Source organism: Scyliorhinus torazame, chromosome 1 (assembly GCF_047496885.1).
Source record: "Scyliorhinus torazame isolate Kashiwa2021f chromosome 1, sScyTor2.1, whole genome shotgun sequence".
In the NCBI taxonomy this organism is placed as follows: domain Eukaryota; kingdom Metazoa; phylum Chordata; class Chondrichthyes; order Carcharhiniformes; family Scyliorhinidae; genus Scyliorhinus; species Scyliorhinus torazame.
Window position 1 is genome coordinate 1,857,247 of NC_092707.1, and position 24,715 is coordinate 1,881,961.

Sequence of the window (24,715 nt, forward strand, 5' to 3'; positions counted from 1 at the left end):
GAAATTCTATGATCTATGATTCAAGCCGGCTCCATTATTCATTCTGATCATGGCTGATCATATAGCTCAATAGCCTGATCCCGCTGTCCCCCATATCCTTTGATCCCCTTCCCCTGAGTGTTATATCTAACTGCTTTGATTGATTTGTTTTATTGTCACATGTACCGAAGTACAGTGAACAGTATTTTTCTGCGGCCGAGGGAACGTACACAGTACGTACATAGTAGACAAAAGAATAATCGACAGAGAACATTGACAAATGGTACATCGACAAACAGTGATTGGTTACAGTGCGGAACAAGGGGCCAAACAAAGCAAATACATGAGCAAGAGCAGCATAGGGCGTCGTGAATATGTTCTTACAGGTAACAGATCAGTCCGAGGGGGAGTCGTTGAGGAGTCTAGTAGCTGTGGGGAAGAAGCTGTTCCTATGTCAGGATGTGCGAGTCTTCAGACTTCTGTACCTTCTGCCTGATGGAAGGGTCTGGAAGAAGGCAATGCCTGGGTGGGAGGGGTCTCTGATAATGCTGTCTGCCTTTCTGAGGCAGCGGGAGGTGTAGACAGAATCAATGTGAGGGTGGCAAGCTTGTGTGATGCGTTGGGCTGAGTCCACACTCTGCAGTTTCTTGCGATCTTGGACCGAGCAGTTGCCATACCAGCTGTGATGCAGCCGGATAGGACGCTCTCTATCGCACATCTGTAGAGGTTTCTGAGAGTCGATGCCACGCCAAATTTCTTTAGCTTTTGGCAAACATACACAGCAAAATTCTCCGTCAGTGGGATCTTGCAGTCCGCGGGCAACGCACCCACTCCCGTGGTTTCCCAATGGCGTGGGGGTGACCACATTGGCTGGCTGCGGGAACGGAGAATCTCGCTTCCGACGGGGGCTCTCCACGCAGGAAAACACGGCTGGCGGACTAGAGAATCCCATCCACAATGTTTTGGACTGAACTACTTCCTGCGGTAATGAATTCCACAGGCCGACCACTCTCTGGGTGAAGAAATGTCTCCTTATCTCTGTCCTAAATGGTCTCCCCCGTATCCTCATAGGATAGGATAGGATTTCTGAGCATCTGGAAAGACACTGCTTGATTAGGGATAGTCAGCACGGATTTGTGAGGGGTAGGTCTTGCCTTACAAATCTTATTGAATTCTTTGAGGAGGTGACCAAGCATGTGGATGAAGGTAAAGCAGTGGATGTAGTGTACTAACGACATAGGCAGGAAGGGGCATGAGGTCCTGCAGCAGGAGTTCAGGGAGCTAGGCAGAAAGTTAAAGGACAGGACCTCGAGGGTTGTAATCTCGGGATTACTCCCTGTGCCACGTGCCAGTGAGGCTAGAAATAGGAAGATAGAGCAGACAAACACGTGGCTAAACAGCTGGTGTAGGAGGGAGGGTTTCCGTTTTCTGGACCACTGGGAGCTCTTCCGGGGCAGGTGTGACCTGTATAAGATGGACGGGTTGCATCTAAACCGGAGAGGCATAAATATCCTGGCCGCGAGGTTTGCTAGTGTCACACGGGAGGGTTTAAACTAGTATGGCAGGGGGGTGGGTACGGGAGCAATAGGTCAGAAGGTGAGAGCATTGAGGGAGAACTAGGGAATAGGGACAGTGTGGCTCTGAGGCAGAGCAGACGGGGAAAAGTTGCTGAACACAGCGGGTCTGGTGGCCTGAAGTGCATATGTTTTAATGCAAGGAGCATTACGGGTAAGGCAGATGAACTTAGAGCTTGGATTACTACTTGGAACTATGATGTTATTGCCATTACAGAGACCTGGTTGAGGGAAGGGCAGGATTGGCAGCTAAACGTTCCAGGATTTAGATGTTTCAGGCGGGATAGAGGGGGATGTAAAAGGGGAGGCGGAGTTGCGCTACTTGTTCGGGAGAATATCACAGCTATACTGCGAGAGGACACCTCAGAGGGCAGTGAGGCTATATGGGTAGAGATCAGGAATAAGAAGGGTGCAGTCACAATGTTGGGGGTATACTACAGGCCTCCCAACAGCCAGCGGGAGATAGAGGAGCAGATAGGTAGACAGATTTTGGAAAAGAGTAAAAACAACAGGGTTGTGGTGATGGGAGACTTCAACTTCCCCAATATTGACTGGGACTCACTTAGTGCCAGGGGCTTAGACGGGGCAGAGTTTGTAAGGAGCATCCAGGAGGGCTTCTTAAAACAATATGTAAACAGTCCAACTAGGGAAGGGGCGGTACTGGACCTGGTATTGGGGAATGAGCCCGGCCAGGTGGTAGATGTTTCAGTAGGGGAGCATTTCGGTAACAGTGACCACAATTCAGTAAGTTTTAAAGTACTGGTGGACAAGGATAAGAGTGGTCCGAGGATGAATGTGCTAAATTGGGGGAAGGCTAATTATGACAATATTAGGCGGGAACTGAAGAACATAGATTGGGGGCGGATGTTTGAGGGTAAATCAACATCTGACATGTGGGAGGCTTTCAAGTGTCAGTTGAAGGGAATACAGGACAGGCATGTTCCTGTGAGGAAGAAAGATAAATACGGCAATTTTCGGGAACCTTGGATGACGAGTGATATTGTAGGCCTCGTCAAAAAGAAAAAGGAGGCATTTGTCAGGGCTAAAAGGCTGGGAACAGACGAAGCATGTGTGGCATATAAGGAAAGTAGGAAGGAACTTAAGCAAGGAGTCAGGAGGGCTAGAAGGGGTCATGAAAAGTCATTGGCAAATAGGGTTAAGGAAAATCCCAAGGCTTTTTACACTTACATAAAAAGCAAGAGGGTAGCCAGGGAAAGGGTTGGCCCACTGAAAGATAGGCAAGGGAATCTATGTGTGGAGCCAGAGGAAATGGGCGAGGTACTAAATGAATACTTTGCATCAGTATTCACCAAAGAGAAGGAATTGGTAGATGTTGAGTCTGGAGAAGGGGGTGTAGATAGCCTGGGTCACATTGTGATCCAAAAAGACGAGGTGTTGGGTGTCTTAAAAAATATTAAGGTAGATAAGTCCCCAGGGCCTGATGGGATCTACCCCAGAATACTGAAGGAGGCTGGAGAGGAAATTGCTGAGGCCTTGACAGAAATCTTTGGATCCTCGCTGTCTTCAGGGGATGTCCCGGAGGACTGGAGAATAGCCAATGTTGTTCCTCTGTTTAAGAAGGGTAGCAAGGATAATCCCGGGAACTACAGGCCGGTGAGCCTTACTTCAGTGGTAGGGAAATTACTGGAGAGAATTCTTCGAGACAGGATCTACTCCCATTTGGAAGCAAATGGACGTATTAGTGAGAGGCAGCACGGTTTTGTGAAGGGGAGGTCGTGTCTCACTAACTTGATAGAGTTTTTCGAGGAGGTCACTAAGATGATTGATGCAGGTAGGGCAGTGGATGTTGTCTACATGGACTTCAGTAAGGCCTTTGACAAGGTCCCTCATGGTAGACTAGTACAAAAGGTGAAGTCACACGGGATCAGGGGTGAGCTGGCAAGGTGGATTCAGAACTGGCTAGGCCATAGAAGGCAGAGGGTAGCAATGGAGGGATGCTTTTCTAATTGGAGGGCTGTGACCAGTGGTGTTCCACAGGGATCAGTGCTGGGACCTTTGCTGTTTGTAGTATATATAAATGATTTGGAGGAAAATGTAACTGGTCTGATTAGTAAGTTTGCAGACGACACAAAGGTTGGTGGAATTGCGGATAGCGATGAGGACTGTCTGAGGATACAGCAGGATTTAGGTTGTCTGGAGACATGGGCGGAGAGATGGCAGATGGAGTTTAATCCGGACAAATGTGAGGTAATGCATTTTGGAAGGGCTAATGCAGGTAGGGAATATACAGTGAATGGTAGAACCCTCAAGAGTATTGAAAGTCAAAGAGATCTAGGAGTACAGGTCCACAGGTCATTGAAAGGGGCAACACAGGTGGAGAAGGTAGTCAAGAAGGCATACGGCATGCTTGCCTTCATTGGACGGGGCATTGAGTATAAGAATTGGCAAGTCATGTTGCAGCTGTATAGAACCTTAGTTAGGCCACACTTGGAGTATAGTGTTCAATTCTGGTCGCCACACTACCAGAAGGATGTGGAGGCTTTAGAGAGGGTGCAGAAGAGATTTACCAGAATGTTGCCTGGTATGGAGGGCATAAGCTATGAGGAGCGATTGAATAAACTCGGTTTGTTCTCTCTGGAACGAAGGAGGTTGAGGGGCGACCTGATAGAGGTCTACAAAATTATGAGGGGCATAGACAGAGTGGATAGTCAGAGGCTTTTCCCCAGGGTAGAGGGGTCAATTACTAGGGGGCATAGGTTTAAGGTGAGAGGGGCAAGGTTTAGAGTAGATGTACGAGGCAAGTTTTTTACACAGAGGGTAGTGGGTGCCTGGAACTCGCTACCGGAGGAGGTAGTGGAAGCAGGGACGATAGGGACATTTAAGGGGCATCTTGACAAATATATGAATAGGATGGGAATAGAAGGATACGGACCCAGGAAGTGTAGAAGATTGTAGTTTAGTCGGGCAGTATGGTCGGCGCGGGCTTGGAGGGCCGAAGGGCCTGTTCCTGTGCTGTACATTTCTTTGTTCTTTGTTCTTTGTACATGGATTTTAGTAAGGCATTTGATAAAGTTCCCCATGGTAGGCTTCTGCACAAAGTAAGGAGGCATGGGATAGTGGGAAATTTGGCCAGTTGGATAACTAACTGGCTAACCGATAGAAGTCAGAGAGTGGTGGTGGATGGCAAATATTCAGCCTGGATCCCAGTTACCAGTGGTGTACCGCAGGGATCAGTTCTGGGTCCTCTGCTGTTTGTGATTTTCATTAATGACTTGGATGAGGGAGTTGAAGGGTGGGTCAGTAAATTTGCAGACGATACGAAGATTGGTGGAGTTGTAGATAGTAAGGAGGGCTGTTGTCGGCTGCAAAGAGACATAGATAGGATGCAGAGCTGGGCTGAGAAGTGGCAGATGGAGTTTAACCCTGAAAAGTGTGAGGTTGTCCATTTTGGAAGGACAAATATGAATGCGGAATATAGGGTTAACGGTAGAGTTCTTGGCAATGTGGAGGAGCAGAGAGATCTTGGGGTCTATGTTCATACATCTTTGAAAGTTGCCACTCAAGTGGATAGAGCTGTGAAGAAGGCCTATGGTGTGCTCGCGTTCATTAACAGAGGGATTGAATTTAAGAGCCGTGAGGTGATGATGCAGCTGTACAAAACTTTGGTAAGGCCACATTTGGAGTACTGTGTACAGTTCTGGTCGCCTCATTTTAGGAAGAATGTGGAAGCTCTGGAAAAGGTGCAAAGAAGATTTACCAGGATGTTGCCTGGAATGGAGAGTAGGTCTTACGAGGAAAGGTTGAGGGTGCTAGGCCTTTTCTCATTAGAGCGGAGAAGGATGAGGGGCGACTTGATAGAGGTTTATAAGATGATCAGGGGAATAGATAGAGTAGACAGTCAGAGACTTTTTCCCCGGGTGGAACAAACCATTACAAGGGGACATAAATTTAAGGTGAAAGGTGGAAGATATAGGAGGGATGTCAGAGGTAGGTTCTTTACCCAGAGAGTAGTGGGGGCATGGAATGCACTGCCTGTGGAAGTAGTTGAGTCGGAAACATTAGGGACCTTCAAGCAGCTATTGGATAGGTACATGGATGACGGTAAAATGATATAGTGTAGATTTATTTGTTCTTAAGGGCAGCACGGTAGCATTGTGGATAGCACAATTGCTTCACAGCTCCATGGTCCCAGGTTCGATTCCGGCTTGGGTCATTGTCTGTGCGGAGTCTGCACGTCCTCCCCGTGTCTGCGTGGGTTTCCTCCGGGTGTTCCGGTTTCCTCCCACAGTCCAAAGATGTGCGGGTTAGGTGAATTGGCCAATGATAATTCCACCATCGGGGACATCCTTCCTGCATCGACCCTGTCCAGTCCCCCCCACCATCGGGGACATCCTTCCTGCATCTGCCCTGTCCAGTCCCCCCCCACCATCGGGAACATCCTTCCTGCATCGACCCTGTCCAGTCCCCCCCACCATCGGGAACATCCTTCCTGCATCTACCCTGTCCAGTACCCCCCCACCATCGGGAACATCCTTCCTGCATCGACCCTGTCCAGTCCCCCCCCTCCACCGTCGGGAACATCCTTCCTGCATCGACCCTGTCCAGTCCCCCCCCCCCACCATCGGGAACATCCTTCCTGCATCGACCCTGTCCAGTCCCCCCCACCATCGGGAACATCCTTCCTGCATCCACCCTGTCCAGTCTCCTCCCCCCACCATCGGGAACATCCTTCCTGCATCTACCCCAGTCCCCCCCACCATCGGGAACATCCTTCCTGCATCGACCCTGTCCAGTCCCCCCCACCATCGGGAACATCCTTCCTGCATCGACCCTGTCCAGTCCCCCCCCCACCATCGGGAACATCCTTCCTGCATCGACCCTGTCCAGTCCCCCCCACCATCGGGAACATCCTTCCTGCATCGGTGAGCCTTACTTCAGTGGTAGGGAAATTACTGGAGAGAATTCTTCGAGACAGGATCTACTCCCATTTGGAAGCAAATGGACGTATTAGTGAGAGGCAGCACGGTTTTGTGAAGGGGAGGTCGTGTCTCACTAACTTGATAGAGTTTTTCGAGGAGGTCACTAAGATGATTGATGCAGGTAGGGCAGTAGATGTTGTCTATATGGACTTCAGTAAGGCCTTTGACAAGGTCCCTCATGGTAGACTAGTACAAAAGGTGAAGTCACACGGGATCAGGGGTGAACTGGCAAGGTGGATACAGAACTGGCTAGGCCATAGAAGGCAGAGGGTAGCAATGGAGGGATGCTTTTCTAATTGGAGGGCTGTGACCAGTGGTGTTCCACAGGGATCAGTGCTGGGACCTTTGCTCTTTGTAGTATATATAAATGATTTGGAGGAAAATGTAACTGGTCTGATTAGTAAGTTTGCAGACGACACAAAGGTTGGTGGAATTGCGGATAGCGATGAGGACTGTCTGAGGATACAGCAGGATTTAGATTGTCTGGAGACTTGGGCGGAGAGATGGCAGATGGAGTTTAACCTGGACAAATGTGAGGTAATGCATTTTGGAAGGGCTAATGCAGGTAGGGAATATACAGTGAATGGTAGAACCCTCAAGAGTATTGAAAGTCAAAGAGATCTAGGAGTACAGGTCCACAGATCACTGAAAGGGGCAACACAGGTGGAGAAGGTAGTCAAGAAGGCATACGGCATGCTTGCCTTCATTGGCCGGGGCATTGAGTATAAGAATTGGCAAGTCATGTTGCAGTTGTATAGAACCTTAGTTAGGCCACACTTGGAGTATAGTGTTCAATTCTGGTCGCCACACTACCAGAAGGATGTGGAGGCTTTAGAGAGGGTGCAGAAGAGATTTACCAGAATGTTGCCTGGTATGGAGGGCATAAGCTATGAGGAGCGATTGAATAACCTCGGTTTGTTCTCACTGGAACGAAGGAGGTTGAGGGGCGACCTGATAGAGGTCTACAAAATTATGAGGGGCATAGACAGAGTGGATAGTCAGAGGCTTTTCCCCAGGGTAGAGGGGTCCATTACTAGGGGGCATAGGTTTAAGGTGAGAGGGGCAAAGTTTAGAGTAGATGTACGAGGCAAGTTTTTTACGCAGAGGGTAGTGGGTGCCTGGAACTCACTACCGGAGGAGGTAGTGGAAGCAGGGACGATAGGGACATTTAAGGGGCATCTTGACAAATATATGAATAGGATGGGAATAGAAGGATACGGACCCAGGAAGTGTAGAAGATTGTAGTTTAGTCGGGCAGTATGGTCGGCACGGGCTTGGAGGGCCGAAGGGCCTGTTCCTGTGCTGTACTTTTCTTTGTTCTTTGTTGTTCTTTTGTTCACCCCACACACACACACACAGAGTCCCAAACATCCCCCCTACCCACCCACACACAGAGTCCCAAACATCCCCCCCACCCACCCACACACACAGTCCCAAACGTCCCCCCTACCCACCCACACACACAGTCCCAAACATCCCCACCCCACACACACACAGAGTCCCAAACATCCACCCCTCCCACACTCACACAGAGTCCCAAACATCCCCCCTCCACCCACCCACACACACAGTCCCAAACATCCCCCCCACCCACCCACACACAGAGTCCCAAACATACCCCCCCACTGAGAGTCCCATACATCCCCCCAACCCCCCCACCCACACAGAGAGTCCCAAACAACCCCCTACCCACCCACACACAGAGTCCCAAACATCCCCCCCACCCACACAGAGCCCCAAACATCCCCCCCACCCACCCACACACACAGTCCCAAACATCCCCCCCCCACACACACACACAGAGTCCCAAACATCCCCCCCCACCCACCCACACACAGAGTCTTAAACATACCCCCAACCCCCCCCCACCCACACACAGAGTCCCAAACATCCCCCCCACCCACACACAGAGTCCCAAACATCCCCCCCCACCCACACACACACACAGTCCCAAACATCCCCCCCACACACACAGAGTCCCAAACATTACCCCCCACCCACACACAGAGTCCCAAACATCCCCCCCCACACACAGACACAGTCCCAAACATACCCCCAACCCCCCCCCACCCACACACAGAGTCCCAAACATACCCCTCCCACCCACACACAGAGTCCCAAACATCCCTTCAGCCCCACCCACCCACACAGAGAGACCCGAACATTACCCCAAACCCAAACATTGCCCCCAAACCCGAACATTACCCCAAACCCGAACATTACCCCAAACCCGAACATTGCCCCTGAACCCCATACGACTTCAGTTTTTCCATCAACCTGCCATGGGAAACTTTATCAAACGCAAAACCTAGCCAGTTCAGTATCCACCTTGCCAGCTCACCCCTGATCCCGTGTGACTTTACCTTTTGTACCAGTCTGCCATGAGGGACCTTGTCAAAGGCCTTACTGAAGTCCATATAGACAACATCCACTGCCCTACCTGCATCAATCACCTTTGTGACCTCTTCGAAAAACTATATCAAGTTAGTGAGACACGACCTCCACTTCACAAAACCATGCTGCCTCGCGCTAATACGTGCATTTGCTTCCAAATGGGAGTAGATCCTGCCTGAAGAATTCTCTCCAGTAATTTTCCTACCAGTGACGTAAGGCCCACCGGCCTGTACTACCCTGGATTATCCTTGCTACCCTTGTTAAACAAAGGAACAACATTGGCTATTTTCGTGAACGAGAGTCCACCTGCAAGCTTCGCGTAGAGATCTTCTATGCGAGGCATTGGATATCGGTCGAGCCGGGAAGCCGTATTCACTGTAAGTTCATAGTCGCCGCACAAGCGAACTGTGGCATCTGGCTTCATTACAGGTACAATTGGTGCTGCCCAGTCAGCGAAACGGATGGGCCTGATAATACCCAAGGACTCTAAATGAGTGAGCTCCCCTTCTACGTTCTCGAGCAAGGTGTAAGGCACTGGGTGCGCCCGTAAATAGTGTGGTGTGGCTCCTGGTTCGATTTGGATATGGGTTACGGCCCCTTTTATTTTCCCCAAACCAGGCTGGAATACATCTGGATATTGTCCTAGCACCTCCGTCAACCCTCCAGAAACTGTTTAGAGGATGTGCTGCCATTGCAACCGCAAATGGCACAACCAGTCCCGACCCAACAGACTGGGCCCATGGCCGCGCACCACGATAAGTGGGAAACACCCCTCCTGGCGTCCATAAACAACAGGGGTCATTGTAGTTCCAGCAATGTCCAGTGGTTCCCCCGTGTAGGTGGCCAACCTGGCCTGTGAGTTGGTTAATGTAAGGGTCTGTATACCCTGCTTGATGCGGTCGAATGTCCTCTGGGCGATCACGGAGACCGCTGCGCCAGTGGCCAACTCCATCTCAAGCGGGTGATCATTGACCCGTACTGTCACCTTAATGGGGGCCACACGGGGAGCTGCCACACAATGCAGCTGCAGGCAGTCGTCCTCCGTCTCCATGTCCTCGGGAGTAGTCGCCGCAGGTTCATCCACATGGAAGGTACGGCCCCTGGGCTGGTCCCAGTTGCGGCCCCTGGGCTGGTCCCAGTTTCGGTCGGAACGACGGCGCCTCTGGCGCCCCCAGGACCGCCGTCCGCGACGGGGTCGGCGCCTACAAGTCTGACACGGACATGGCTCCTCATCCATTGGCTCTGGAGAAGGCTCCCTTCAGGGAGGAATGTCCGACAGCCACTGGCGTCGATCTGGACGTCGTCTCGCCCAAGGTACCGCAGGAGTGCAGGAGACACTTTTGGACGGAACGGGTTGCACCCGAAGGCATGCACTTCCATTCCCTGTCGCTCCTGCACTGCTCGTTCTGCGCTCTCTCGGGACAATACTGTTGAAAAGTCAATGTTGGCTCAGCTAACAACTTTCCCTGGGTGGCCGCATTGTTAATACCGCAAACCAAACGGTCGCGTAACATTTCTGACAAGGTCTCACCATAGTCACAGTATTCCGCAATCCCGCGTAGCCTGGATAGAAAATCGGCAAGGGATTCTCCAGGGGTCCTCTCAGCGGTATTAAACCGGTAACGCTGGACTATTGTGGACGGGGTTGGGTTAAAACGTTGCCCAAGGTCACAAGTTCCTCAAACGTTTTGGTGTCCGGCGCAGCTGGGTACGTAAGGCTCCTAATCACCCCAAACGTATGCGGCCCGCAGGCGGTGAGCAATATGACCACCTGGCGCTCGTTTTCAGTGATATTGTTGGCCCGGAAATAGTAACGCATCCGTTGTGCGTACTGGTTCCAGCTTTCCAGCGCAGCATCAAAAACATCCAAACGTCCGTACAGAGGCATGGTATAACAGAAAACAACTTCCAACCTGTATCCAACAAAAATCCAGGGAGGTGGCTTCAGCAGTTAGACAGCTATTCATTTTAACCCTCGTCGCCAGTTTTGTGAGGGCCACGAAGAATCCAGCACGAGTTGTAGGATAGAAAGAAATAACATTTTTTTACAATAACATATATATAAACAACAGCAGCAGCAACTCCGTTGTTGCTCACTCCTATCTAGCCGGTTCCAAACTGGCCAGTTTTATTTATACAGGGAGTCTGCTAATGATTTCTTTGCCCCCCTCATTGGGGAAGCTCATACTCCCAAAGGATTGTGGGATTGACATTAGCCCCCAGCTAGTGGGAAGCAGGCAGGTTATAACACAGGGTTATTCAGGATGGACAATCATGGCTGGCATTGCCAATACCACCCACACCCCATGAATATGAATAAAAATATTTATATATTTTTTTATAGATACAATCTTCTATTTATATACATCTATTTGTGTATAAATAAACATGTAAATATATAAATATATGTCGATTCTGTCTTGGGTCACTGTCTGTGCGGAGTCTGCACGTTCTCCCCGTGTCTGCGTGGGTTTCCTCCGGGGGCTCCGGGTTCCTCACACAGTCCAAAGACGTGCTGTTAGGTAAATCGAACATTCTGAATTCTCCCTCAGTGTACCTGAACAGGCGCCGGAATGTGGCGACTAGGGGATTTTCACAGTAACTTCATTGCAGTGTTAATGTAAGCCTTCTTGTGACAATAATATATATATGTATATAAATAAAATATATGTCACATAAAATATACATAAATATGTATAGATAATATATAAATAAATATAATATATATAATATCCCAGCCACCCTAACCCTCCTGGTAAAACACTCTGGGTGAATTCTGTGCCGGAGGGATTCTCCGTTCTGCGACAGTGCAGCCCCCTGCCCGTGCGTTTCCTGTTGGCTGGGGTGGCACTCGATTCACCCTCGATAGCTCACTGTGCAAACATCTGCTTTTATCTCGCATTATTTTTCCAGTGAGAATCTGCACGTTTGTTATTCAGCAGCCAGTCAGTGTCAACATTTTCCTTTCAATCAGTTCTGCTGCACACAATATTGCTCCAGTTTTTGAGCTAATTATTTTGTTTTTTTTCCCTTCCTCAGAGAACGGCAATAAAAAGTGAGAAGAGCTCATCTCCATTAACGGTGAAGAAAGATGATGGTCAGTCACTGACCCACAGTCCCAGCAAAGCCTTTCACCCCAGACACCAGTTGGATGTGATGTCTGAAGGTGCCAGAAGATTGGACAGAGTTCTGTACAGTGAGACCCCTCCGAGCCGGCCAGGCCCCCCCCTCAGTGACACAGGCTCCATTATACGAGGATCTCCAGTCATTATTCAGGGACCTGCAAAGTCTCAAATCAGCTCACATTCCTACCAGGCAAACCATCCGACTCTGCATTCTCGTGGACTTTCACACAGAAGCTCTCCTGTATCAGTGAGACAAGCGGCTTCCCAACAGCAAGAAGGTAAAGACAGTGACATTGGTAACACAGTCATTTACAAAACTGCAGGTCACTCAACAACAGGGTAACCATTGTGTGAATCTGATTATCCTCTCCCTGTGAGTCAGTTTCTATATCAGTTCCTCCAGGTTGTACATTGGGTGCTCACAGATCCGTTCTGCCTGGTTATTAATCATCACAATATGTTTTCAGCAGGTTTTATGTCGGGACAGGATGTTTCTATCCCATTCTGTTAGATATAGCGGGCGGCACGGTCGCACAGTGGTTAGCACTGTTGCTTCACAGCTCCAGGGTCCCAGGTTCGATTCCGGCTTGGGTCACTGTCTGTGCGGAGTCTGCACATCCTCCCCGTGTGTGCGTGGGTTTCCTCCGGGGGCTCCGGTTTCCTCCCACAGTCCAAAGATGTGCAGGTTAGGTGGATTGGTCATGATAAATTGCCCTTAGTGTCCAAAAAGGCTAGATGGGGTTACTGGGTTATGGGGATAGGGTGGAGGCGTGGACTTGGGTAGGGAGCTCTTTCCAAGAGCCGGTGCAGACTCGATGGGCTGAATGGCCTCCTTCTGCACTGTAAATTCTATGATTCCTTGATACTTGTGACAATAAAGATGATTACATTATTATATTGGCTGTTCTGCATTACACAGCGTTGCTGAAAATCCCTGAAAACCCCGAATACCCTTTGTTACAACCCACCTACAGAGAATCAGCTTATACTGCAACCACATCCACTCCTGCAGCTGTTTTAAGTTTATTGACAACTCAAGAATACAAAAGAATCAGCAACTTGCTAAACACAGTCACGAAAATCAGTAATATGCTAAAAGCATTTATAAGACACCAAAAAACAAGATTGGCAGCTCTCAGACCAGTATCCCCCCCAACCCCCCCTCCCCCGCCCCCGCCACCACCACCCGCCCCCAAACCTGGGACACTGATGGTGAGGGCTGAGTTTGGGACAGTGAGTGCTGAGTTTGGGACAGTGAGTGTTGAGTTTGGGACAGTGAGTACTAAGTTTGGGATAGGGAGTGCTGAGTTTGGGACAGTGAGTGCTGAGTTTGGGCTGGTGAGTGCTGAGTTTGGGACAGTGAGTGCTGAGTTTGGGACGGTGAGTGCTGAGTTTGGGAGTGTGAGTGCTGAGTTTGGGAGTGTGAGTGCTGAGTTTGGGACAGTGAGTGCTGTGTTTGGGAGGTGAGTGGCAGTACGGTAGCCCAGTGGTTAGCACTGTGGCTTCACAGCGCCAGGGTCCCAGGTTCGATTCCCCGCTGAGTAACTGTCTGTGCGGAGACGGCAAATTTTCCCCGTGTCTGCGTGGGTTTCCTCCGGGTGCTCCGCTTTCCTCCCACAGTCCAAAGGCGTGCTGGTTAGGTGGATTGGCCATGATAAATTTCCCTTAGTGTCCAAAAAGGTTTAGAGGGGTTATTGGGTTACGAGTAAAGGGTGGAAGTGAGGGCTTAAGTGAGTTGGTGCAGACTTGATGTGCCGAATGGCCTCCTTCTGCACTGTATGTTCTATGTTCTAGTTTGGGAGGGAGGGTGCTGAGTTTGGGACAGTGAGTGCTGAGTTTGGTACAGTGAGTGCTGAGTTTGGGATGGTAAGTGCTGAGTTTGGGACAGTGAGTGCTGAGTTTGGGACAGTGAGTGCTGAGATTGAGACAATGAGTGCTGAATTTGGGACAGTGAATGCTGAGTTTGGGGCGGTGAATGCTGAGATTGAGACAGTGGGTGCTGAATTTGGGACGGTGAATGCTGAGTTTGGGATGGTGAGTGCTGAGGTTGGGACAGTGAGTGCTGAGTTTCAAATAGTGAGTGCTGAGTTTGGGACAGTGAATCCTGAGATTGGTGAATGCTGAGTTTGGGATGGTGAGTGCTGAGTTTGGGATGGTGAGTGCTGAGTTTGGAATGGTGAGTGCTGACTTTGGGAGGGTGGGTGCTGAGTTTGATACGGTGAGTGCTGAGTTTGGGACAGTGAGTGCTGAGTTTGGGACAGTGAGTGCTGTGTTTGGGACAGTGAGTTCTGAATTATGGACAGTGAGTGCTGAGTTAGGGACAGTGAGTGTTGTGTTTGGGAGGTGAGTGGCAGTACGGTAGCCCAGTCATTAGCACTGTGGCTTCACAGCGCCAGGGTCCCAGGTTCGATTCCCCGCTGGCTAACTGTCTGTGCGGAGATGGCAAATTTTCCCCGTGTCTGCGTGGGTTTCCTCCGGGTGCTCCGCTTTCCTCCCACAGTCCAAAGGCGTGCTGGTTAGGTGGATTGGCCATGATAAATTTCCCTTAGTGTCCAAAAAGGTTAGGAGGGGTTATTGGGTTACGAGTAAAGGGTGGAAGTGAGGGCTTAAGTGAGTTGGTGCAGACTTGATGTGCCGAATGGCCTCCTTCTGCACTGTATGTTCTATGTTCTAGTTTGGGAGGGAGGGTGCTGAGTTTGGGACAGTGAGTGCTGAGTTTGGTACAGTGAGTGCTGAGTTTGGGATGGTGAGTGCTGAGTTTGGGACAGTGAGTGCTGAGTTTGGGACAGTGAGTGCTGAGTTTGGGACAGTGAGTGCTAAATTTGGGACAGTGAGTGCTGAGATTGAGACAATGAGTGCTGAATTTGGGACAGTGAATGCTGAGTTTGGGGCGGTGAATGCTGAGATTGAGACAGTGGGTGCTGAATTTGGGACGGTGAATGCTGAGTTTGGGATGGTGAGTGCTGAGGTTGGGACAGTGAGTGCTGAGTTTCAAATAGTGAGTGCTGAGTTTGGGATAGTGAATCCTGAGATTGGTGAATGCTGAGTTTGGGATGGTGAGTGCTGAGTTTGGGATGGTGAGTGCTGAGTTTGGAATGGTGAGTGCTGAGTTTGGGACAATGAGTGCTGAGTTTGGGATGGTGAGTGCTGTGTTTGGGAGGGTGGGTGCTGAGTTTGATATGGTGAGTGCTGAGTTTGGGACAGTGAGTGCTGAGTTTGGGACAGTGAGTGCTGTGTTTGGGACAGTGAGTTCTGAATTATGGACAGTGAGTGCTGAGTTAGGGACAGTGAGTGCTGTGTTTGGGAGGTGAGTGGCAGTACGGTAGCCCAGTCATTAGCACTGTGGCTTCACAGCGCCAGGGTCCCAGGTTCGATTCCCCGCTGGCTAACTGTCTGTGCGGAGACTGCACATTTTCCCCGTGTGTGCGTGGGTTTCCTCCGGGCGCTCCGGTTTCCTCCCACAGTCCAAAGACGTGCATGTTAGGTGGATTGGCCATGATAAATTTCCCTTAGTGCCCAAAAAGGTTAAGAGGGGTCATTGAGTTACGAGTATAGGGTGGAAGTGAGGGCTTAAGTGAGTTGGTGCAGACTCGATGGGCCGAATGGCCTCCTTCTGCACTGTATGTTCTATGTTCTAGTTTGGGAGGGAGAGTGCTGAGTTTGGGAGAGTGAATGCTGAGTTTGGGACAGTGAGTGCTGAGTTTGGGACAGCGAGTGCTGAGTTTGGGACAGTGAGTGCTGAGTTTGGGACGGTGAGTGCTAAATTTGGGACAGTGAGTGCTGAGATTGAGACAGTGAGTGCTGAGATTGAGACAGTGAGTGCTGAATTTGGGACGGTGAATGCTGAGTTTGGGACAGTGAATGCTGAGTTTGGGACAGTGAATGCTGAGTTTGGGACAGTGAATGCTGAGTTTGGGATGGTGAGTGCTGAGTTTGGAATTGTGAGTGCTGAGTTTCAAATAGTGAGTGCTGAGTTTGAGACGGTGAATCCTGAGATTGGAAGGGTGAATGCTGAATTTGGGATGGTGAGTGCTGAATTTGGAATGGTGAGTGCTGAGTTTGGGACGGTGAATCCTGAAATTGGGAGGATGAATGCTGAGTTTGGGACGGTGAGTGCTGAGTTTGGAATGGTGAGTGCTGAGTTTGGGATGGTGAGTGCTGAGTTTGGGACAGTGAGTGCAGAGTTTGGGAAGGTGAGTGCTGCGATTAGGATGGTGAGTTCTGAGTTTGAGAGGGTGAGTGCTGAGTTTGGGACAGTGAGTGCTGAGTTTGGGATGGTGAGTGCTGAGTTTGGGACAGTGAGTGCTGAGTTTGAGATGGTGAGTGCTGAGTTTGAGACGGTGAGTGCTGAGTTTGGGATTGTGAGTGCTGAGTTTGTGACAGTGAGTGCTGAATTTGGGACAGTGAGTGCTAAATTTGTGACAGTGAGTGCTGAGTTAGGGGCAGTGAGTGCTGTGTTTGGGAGGTGAGTGGCAGTATGGTAGCCCAGTGGTTAGCACTGTGGCTTCACAGCGCCAGGGTCCCAGGTTCGATTCCCCGCTGGGTAACTGTGCGGAGATTGCACATTTTCCCCGTGTCTGCGTGGGTTTCCTCCGGGTGCTCCGGTTTCCTCCCACAGTCCAAAGACGTGCAGGTTAGGTGGATTGGCCATGATAAATTTCCTTTAGTGTCCAAAAAGGTTAGGAGGGGTTATTGGGTTACGAGTATAGGGGGGGAAGTGAGGGCTTAAGTGAGTTGGTGCAGACTTGATGGGCCGAATGGCCTCCTTCTGCACTGTATGTTCTATGTTCTAGTTTGGGAGGGAGGGTACTGAGTTTGGTACAGTGAGTGCTGAGTTTGTGATGGTGAGTGCTGAGTTTGGGACAGTGAGTGCTGAGTTTGGGACAGTGAGTGCTCAGTTTGAGACAGTCAGTGCTGAGTTTGGGACAGTGAGTGCTGAGTTTGGGATGGTGAGTGCTAAATTTGGGACAGTGAATGCTGAGTTTGGGACGGTGAATGCTGAGTTTGGGATGGTGAGTGCTGAGTTTGGGACAGTGAGTGCTGAGTTTCAAATAGTGAGTGCTGAGTTTGGGATGGTGAATCCTAGATTGGGAGGGTGAATGCTGCGTTTGGGATGGTGAGTGCTGAGTTTGGAATGGTGAGTGCTGCATTTGGGACAATGAGTGCTGCGTTTGGGGCAATGAGTGCTGAGTTTGGGATGATGAGTGCTGAGTTTGGGAGGGTGAGTGCTGCGATTGGGACAATGAGTGCTGAGTTTGGGGCAATGAGTGCTGAGTTTGAGAGGATGAGTGCTGAGTTTGGGACAGTGAGTGCTGAGTTTGGGATGCTGGGTGCTGAGTTTGGAACGGTTCGTGCTGAGTTTGGGACAGTGAGTGCTGACTTTGGGAGGTGAGTGGAAGTACGGCAGCCCAATGGTTAGCACTGTGGCTGCACAGCACCAGGGTCGCATGTTCGATTCCCCGCTGGGTAACTGTCTGTGCGGAGACTGCACATTTTCCCCGTGTCTGCGTGGGTTTCCTCCGGGTGCACGGTTTCCTCCCACAGTCCAAAGACGTGCAGGTAAGGTGGATTGGCCATGATAAATTGCCCTTATGTCAAAAAAGGATAGGAGTGGTTATTGGGTCACGAATATAGGGTGGAAGTGAGGACTTAAGTGAGTTGGTGCAGACTCGAGGGGCCGAATGGCCTCCTTCTGCACTGTATGTTCTATGTTCTAGTTTGGGAGGGAGAGTGCTGTGATTAGGACAGTGAGTGCTGAGTTTGGAGAAGTGAGTGCTAAATTTGGGACAGTGAGTGCTGAGTTTGGGACAGAGAGAGCTGAGTTTGGTACAGTGAGTGCTGAGTTTTGAGGGTGAGTGCTATGTTTGGGACAGAGAGTGCTAAGTTTGGGACAGTGAGTGCTGAGTTTGGGACAGTGGGTACTGAGTTTGGGACAGTGAGTGCTGAGTTTGAGAAGGTGAGTGCTGAGTTTAGGACAGTGAGTCCGACCAGAGGAGGGGCAATATTGGATTTAGTACTGGGTAATGAACCAGGGCAAGTGATAGATTTGTTAGTGGGGGAGCATTTTGGAGATAGTGACCACAATTCTGTGACTTTCACTTTAGTAATGGAGAGGGATAGGTACGTGCAACAGGGCAAGGTTTACAATTGGGGGAAGGGTAAATACGATGTTGTCAGACAAGAATTGAAGTGCATAAGTTGGGAACATAGGCTGGCAGGGAAGGACACAAGTGAAATGTGGAACTTGTTCAAGGAACAGGTGCTACGTGTCCTTGATATGTATGTCCCTGTCAGGCAGGGAAGAGATGGTCGAGTGAGGGAACCATGGTTGACAAGAGAGGTTGAATGTCTTGTTAAGAGGAAAAAGGTGACTTATGTAAGGCTGAGGAAACAAGGTTCAGACAGGGCATTGGAGGGATACAAGATAGCCAGGAGGGAACTGAAGAAAGGGATTAGGAGAGCTAAGAGAGGGCATGAACAATCTTTGGCGGGTAGGATCAAGGAAAACCCCAAGGCCTTTTACACATATGTGAGAAATATGAGAATGACTAGAGCGAGGGTAGGTCCGATCAAGGACGTAGCGGGAGATTGTGTATTGAGTCTGAAGAGATAGGAGAGGCCTTGAATGAGTATTTTTCTTCTGTATTTACAAATGAGAGGGGCGATATTGTTGGAGAGGACAGCGTGAAACAGATTGGTAAGCTCGAGGAAATACTTGTCAGGAAGGAAGATGTGTTGGGCATTTTGAAAAACTTGAGGATAGACAAGTCCCCCGGGCCTGACGGGATATATCCAAGGATTCTATGGGAAGCAAGAGATGAAATTGCAGAGCCGTTGGCAATGATCTTTTCGTCCTCACTGTTAACAGGGGTGGTACCAGGGGATTGGAGAGTGGCGAATGTCGTGCCCCTGTTCAAAAAAGGAACTAGGGATAACCCTGGGAATTACAGGCCAGTTAGTCTTACTTCGGTGGTAGGCAAAGTAATGGAAAGGGTACTGAAGGATAGGATTTCTGAGCATCTGGAAAGACACTGTTTGATTAGGGATAGTCAGCACGGATTTGTGAGGGGTAGGTCTTGCCTTACAAATCTTATTGAATTCTTTGAGGAGGTGACCAAGCATGTGGATGAAGGTAAAGCAGTGGATGTAGTGTACATGGATTTTAGTAAGGCATTTGATAAAGTTCCCCATGGTAGGCTTATGCAGAAAGTAAGGAGGCATGGGATAGTGGGAAATTTGGCCAGTTGGATAACAAACTGGCTAACCGATAGAAGTCAGAGAGTGGTGGTGGATGGCAAATATTCAGCCTGGATCCCAGTTACCAGTGGCGTACCGCAGGGATCAGTTCTGGGTCCTCTGCTGTTTGTGATTTTCATTAATGACTTGGATGAGGGAGTTGAAGGGTGGGTCAGTAAATTTGCAGACGATACGAAGATTGGTGGAGTTGTGGATAGTAAGGAGGGCTGTTGTCGGCTGCAAAGAGACATAGATAGGATGCAGAGCTGGGCTGAGAAGTGGCAGATGGAGTTTAACCCTGAAAAGTGTGAGGTTGTCCATTTTGGAAGGACAAATATGAATGCGGAATACAGGGTTAACGGTCGAGTTCTTGGCAATGTGGAGGAGCAGAGAGATCTTGGGGTCTATGTTCATACATCTTTGAAAGTTGCCACTCAAGTGGATAGAGCTGTGAAGAAGGCCTATGGTGTGCTCGCGTTCATTAACAGAGGGATTGAATTTAAGAGCCGTGAGGTGATGATGCAGCTGTACAAAACTTTGGTAAGGCCACATTTGGAGTACTGTGTACAGTTCTGGTCGCCTCATTTTAGGAAGGATGTGGAAGCTCTGGAAAAGGTGCAAAGAAGATTTACCAGGATGTTGCCTGGAATGGAGAGTAGGTCTTACGAGGAAAGGTTGAGGGTGCTAGGCCTTTTCTCATTAGAGCGGAGAAGGATGAGGGGCGACTTGATAGAGGTTTATAAGATGATCAGGGGAATAGATAGAGTAGACAGTCAGAGACTTTTTCCCCGGGTGGAACACACCATTACAAGGGGACATAAATTTAAGGTGAAAGGTGGAAGATATAGGAGGGATATCAGAGGTATGTTCTTTACCCAGAGAGTAGTGGGGGCATGGAATGCACTGCTTGTGGAAGTAGTTGAGTCGGAAACATTAGGGACCTTCAAGCAGCTATTGGATAGGCACATGGATGACGGTAAAATGATATAGTGTAGATTTTGTTCTTAAGGGCAGCACGGTAGCATTGTGGATAGCGCAATTGCTTCACAGCTCCATGGTCCCAAGTTCGATTCCGGCTTGGGTCATTGTCTGTGCGGAGTCTGCACGTCCTCCCCGTGTCTGCGTGGGTTTCCTCCGGGTGCTCCGGTTTCCTCCCACAGTCCAAAGATGTGCGGGTTAGGTGAATTGGCCAATGATAAATTGCCCTTAATGTCCAAATTGCCCTTGGTGTTGGGTGGAGGTGTTGAGTTTGGGTATGGTGCTCTTTCCAAGAGCCGGTGCAGACTCAAAGGGCCAAATGGCCTCCTTCTGCACTGTAAATTCAATGATAATCTATGATTAATCTAGGACAAAGGTTCGGCACAACATCGTGGGCCGAAGGGCCTGTTCTGTGCTGTATTTTTCTATGTTCTATGTTCTATGAGTGCTGAGTTTGGGACAGTGAATGCCGATTTTGGTACAGTGAGTGCTGAGTTTGGGACAGTGAGTGTTGAGTTTGGGAGCGTGAGTGCTGAGATTGGTAGAGTGAATGCTGAATTTGGGACAGTGAGTGCTGAGTTTGGGATGCTGAGTGCTGAGTTCAGGACCGTGACTGCTGAGTTTGGAACTGTGAGTGCTGAGTTTGTGACAGTGGGTGCTGAGTTTGGTGAATGCTGAGTTTGGGATGGTGAGTGCTGAGTTTGGGACAATGAGTGCTGAGTTTGGGATGGTGAGTGCTGTGTTTGGGAGGGTGGGTGCTGAGTTTGATACGGTGAGTGCTGAGTTTGGGACAGTGAGTGCTGAGTTTGGGACAGTGAGTGCTGTGTTTGGGACAGTGAGTTCTGAATTATGGACAGTGAGTGCTGAGTTAGGGACAGTGAGTGCTGTGTTTGGGAGGTGAGTGGCAGTACGGTAGCCCAGTCGTTAGCACTGTGGCTTCACAGCGCCAGGGTCCCAGGTTCGATTCCCCGCTGGCTAACTGTCTGTGCGGAGTCTGCACATTTTCCCTGTGTCTGCATGGGTTTCCTCCGGGCGCTCCGATTTCCTCCCACAGTCCAAAGACGTGCATGTTAGGTGGATTGGCCATGATAAATTTCCCTTAGTGCCCAAAAAGGTTAAGAGGGGTCATTGAGCTACGAGTATAGGGTGGAAGTGAGGGCTTAAGTGAGTTGGTGCAGAATCGATGGGCCGAATGGCCTCCTTCTGCACTGTATGTTCTATGTTCTAGTTTGGGAGGGACAGTGCTGAGTTTGAGACAGTGAGTGCTGAGTTTGGGACAGTGAGTGCTGAGTTTGGGACAGTGAGTGCTGAGTTTGGGACAGTGAGTGCTATGTTTGGGATGGTGAGTGCTGAGTTTGGGATGGTGAGTGCTGAGTTTGGGACAGCGAGTGCTGAGATTGAGACAGTGAGTGCTGAGATTGAGACAGTGAGTGCTGAATTTGGGACGGTGAATGCTGAGTTTGGGACGGTGAATGCTGAGTTCGGGATGGTGAGTGCTGAGTTTGGAACAGTGAGTGCTGAGTTTCAAATAGTGAGTGCTGAGTTTGGGACGGTGAATCCTGAGATTGGAAGGGTGAATGCTGAATTTGGGATGGTGAGTGCTGAATTTGGAATGGTGAGTGCTGAGTTTGGGACGGTGAATCCTGAGATTGGGGGGATGAATGCTGAGTTTGGGACGGTGAGTGCTGAGTTTGGAATGGTGAGTGCTGAGTTTGGGATGGTGAGAGCTGAGTTTGGGACAGTGAGTGCAGAGTTTGGGAAGGTGAGTGCTGCGATTAGGATGGTGAGTTCTGAGTTTGAGAGGGTGAGTGCTGAGTTTGGGACAGTGAGTGCTGAGTTTGGGATGGTGAGTGCTGAGTTTGGGACAGTGAGTGCTGAGTTTGAGATGGTGAGTGCTGAGTTTGAGACGGTGAGTGCTGAGTTTGAGATGGTGAGTGCTGAGTTTGAGACGGTGAGTGCTGAGTTTGGGATTGTGAGTGCTGAGTTTGTGACAGTGAGTGCTGAATTTGGGACAGTGAGTGCTAAATTTGTGACAGTGAGTGCTGAGTTAGGGGCAGTGAGTGCTGTGTTTGGGAGGTGAGTGGCAGTATGGTAGCCCAGTGGTTAGCACTGTGGCTTCACAGCGCCAGGGTCCCAGGTTCGATTCCCCGCTGGGTAACTGTGCGGAGATTGCACATTTTCCCCGTGTCTGCGTGGGTTTCCTCCGGGTGCTCCGGTTTCCTCCCACAGTCCAAAGACGTGCAGGTTAGGTGGATTGGCCATGATAAATTTTCTTTAGTGTCCAAAAAGGTTAGGAGGGGTTATTGGGTTACGAGTATAGGGGGGGAAGTGAGGCCTTAAGTGAGTTGGTGCAGATTTGATGGGCCGAATGGCCTCCTTCTGCACTGTATGTTCTATGTTCTAGTTTGGGGGAGAGGGTGCTGAGTTTGGTACAGTGAGTGCTGAGTTTGTGATGGTGAGTGCTGAGTTTGGGACAGTGAGTGCTGAGTTTGGGACAGTGAGTGCTCAGTTTGAGACAGTCAGTGCTGAGTTTGGGACAGTGAGTGCTGAGTTTGGGATGGTGAGTGCTAAATTTGGGACAGTGAATGCTGAGTTTGGGACGGTGAATGCTGAGTTTGGGATGGTGAGTGCTGAGTTTGGGACAGTGAGTGCTGAGTTTCAAATAGTGAGTGCTGAGTTTGGGATGGTGAATCCTGAGATTGGGAGGGTGAATGCTGAGTTTGGGATGGTGAGTGCTGAGTTTGGAATGGTGAGTGCTGCATTTGGGACAATGAGTGCTGCGTTTGGGGCAATGAGTGCTGAGTTTGGGATGATGAGTGCTGAGTTTGGGAGGGTGAGTGCTGCGATTGGGACAATGAGTGTTGAGTTTGGGGCAATGAGTGCTGAGTTTGAGAGGGTGAGTGCTGAGTTTGGGACAGTGAGTGCTGAGTTTGGGATGCTGGGTGCTGAGTTTGGAACGGTTAGTGCTGAGTTTGGGACAGTGAGTGCTGACTTTGGGAGGTGAGTGGCAGTACGGTAGCCCAGTGGTTAGCACTGTGGCTGCACAGCACCAGGGTCGCATGTTCGATTCCCCGCTGGGTAACTGTCTGTGCGGAGACTGCACATTTTCCCCGTGTCTGCGTGGGTTTCCTCCGGGTGCACGGTTTCCTCCCACAGTCCAAAGACGTGCAGGTAAGGTGGATTGGCCATGATAAATTGCCCTTATGTCAAAAAAGGATAGGAGTGGTTATTGGGTTACGAATATAGGGTGGAAGTGAGGACTTAAGTGAGTTGGTGCAGACTTGAGGGGCCGAATGGCCTCCTTCTGCACTGTATGTTCTATGTTCTAGTTTGGGAGGGAGAGTGCTGTGATTAGGACAGTGAGTGCTGAGTTTGGAGAAGTGAGTGCTGAATTTGGGACAGTGAGTGCTGAGTTTGGGACAGAGAGAGCTGAGTTTGGTACAGTGAGTGCTGAGTTTGTGAGGGTGAGTGCTGTGTTTGGGACAGTGAGTGCTAAGTTTGGGACAGTGAGTGCTGAGTTTGAGAAGGTGAGTGCTGAGTTTAGGACAGTGAGTGCTGAGTTTGGGACAGTGAATGCCGATTTTGGTACAGTGAGTGCTGAGTTAGGGACAGTGAGTGTTGAGTTTGGGAGCGTGAGTGCTGAGATTGGTAGAGTGAATGCTGAATTTGGGACAGTGAGTGCTGAGTTTGGGATGCTGAGTGCTGAGTTCAGGACCATGACTGCTGAGTTTGGAACTGTGAGTGCTGAGTTTGTGACAGTGGGTGCTGAGTTTGGGACAGTGAGTGCTGAGTTTGTGAGGGTGAGTGCTGAGTTTTGGTCAGTGCATGCTGAGTTTGGGACCGTGAGTGCTGAGTTTGGGACAGTGAGTGCCGAGTTTGTGATGGTGCATGCTGAGTTTGGGATGATGAGTGCTGAGTTTGGGAGGGTGAGTGCTGAGTTTGTGACAGTGTGTGCTGAGTTTGGTACAGTGAGTGCTGAGTTTGGGAGGGTGAGTGCTGAGTTTGGGAGGGTGAGTGCTGAGTTTGGGAGGGTGAGTGCTGAGTTTGGGAGGGTGAGTGCTGAGTTTGGGATAGTGAGTGCTGATTTTGGTACAGAGAGTGCTGAGTTTGGGACAGTGAGTGCTGGCTTTTCGAGGGTGATTGCTGAGTTTGGGACAGTGAGTGCTGACTTTGGGATAGTGAGTGCTGAGTTTGGGACAGTGAGTGCTGGGTTTGGGACAGTGAGTGCAGAGTTTGGGACAGTGAGTGCTGAGTTTGTGACAGTGAGTGCTGAGTTTGGGACAATGAATGCTGAGTTTGGGACAGTGAGTGCTGCGTTTGGGACAGTGAGTTCTGTGTTTGGGACTCTGAGTGCTGAGTTTGGGACAATGAGTGCTGTGTTTGGGATGGTGAGTGCTGAGTTTGTGACAGTGAGTGCTGAATTTGGGACAGTGAGTGCTGAGTTTGGGACTGTGAGAGCTAAGTTTGGGACAGTGAGTGCTGAGTTTAG

The 24,715-nt window shown here is 49.9% G+C and overlaps 1 protein-coding gene across 9 annotated transcripts in view; it reads left to right on the forward strand.

Annotated features, from left to right (window-relative positions):
• The window catches only part of ncor2 (nuclear receptor corepressor 2), a 1,088,322-nt gene that overhangs the window by 951,146 nt on the left and 112,461 nt on the right, over window positions 1–24,715 (forward strand). For all 9 annotated transcript variants that reach the window (XM_072510208.1, XM_072510371.1, XM_072510235.1 and 6 more), the window contains one exon: window positions 11,927–12,290. In XM_072510208.1, coding sequence (XP_072366309.1) covers window positions 11,927–12,290 — 364 coding nt within the window. The remainder of the gene's footprint in view (window positions 1–11,926; window positions 12,291–24,715) is intronic.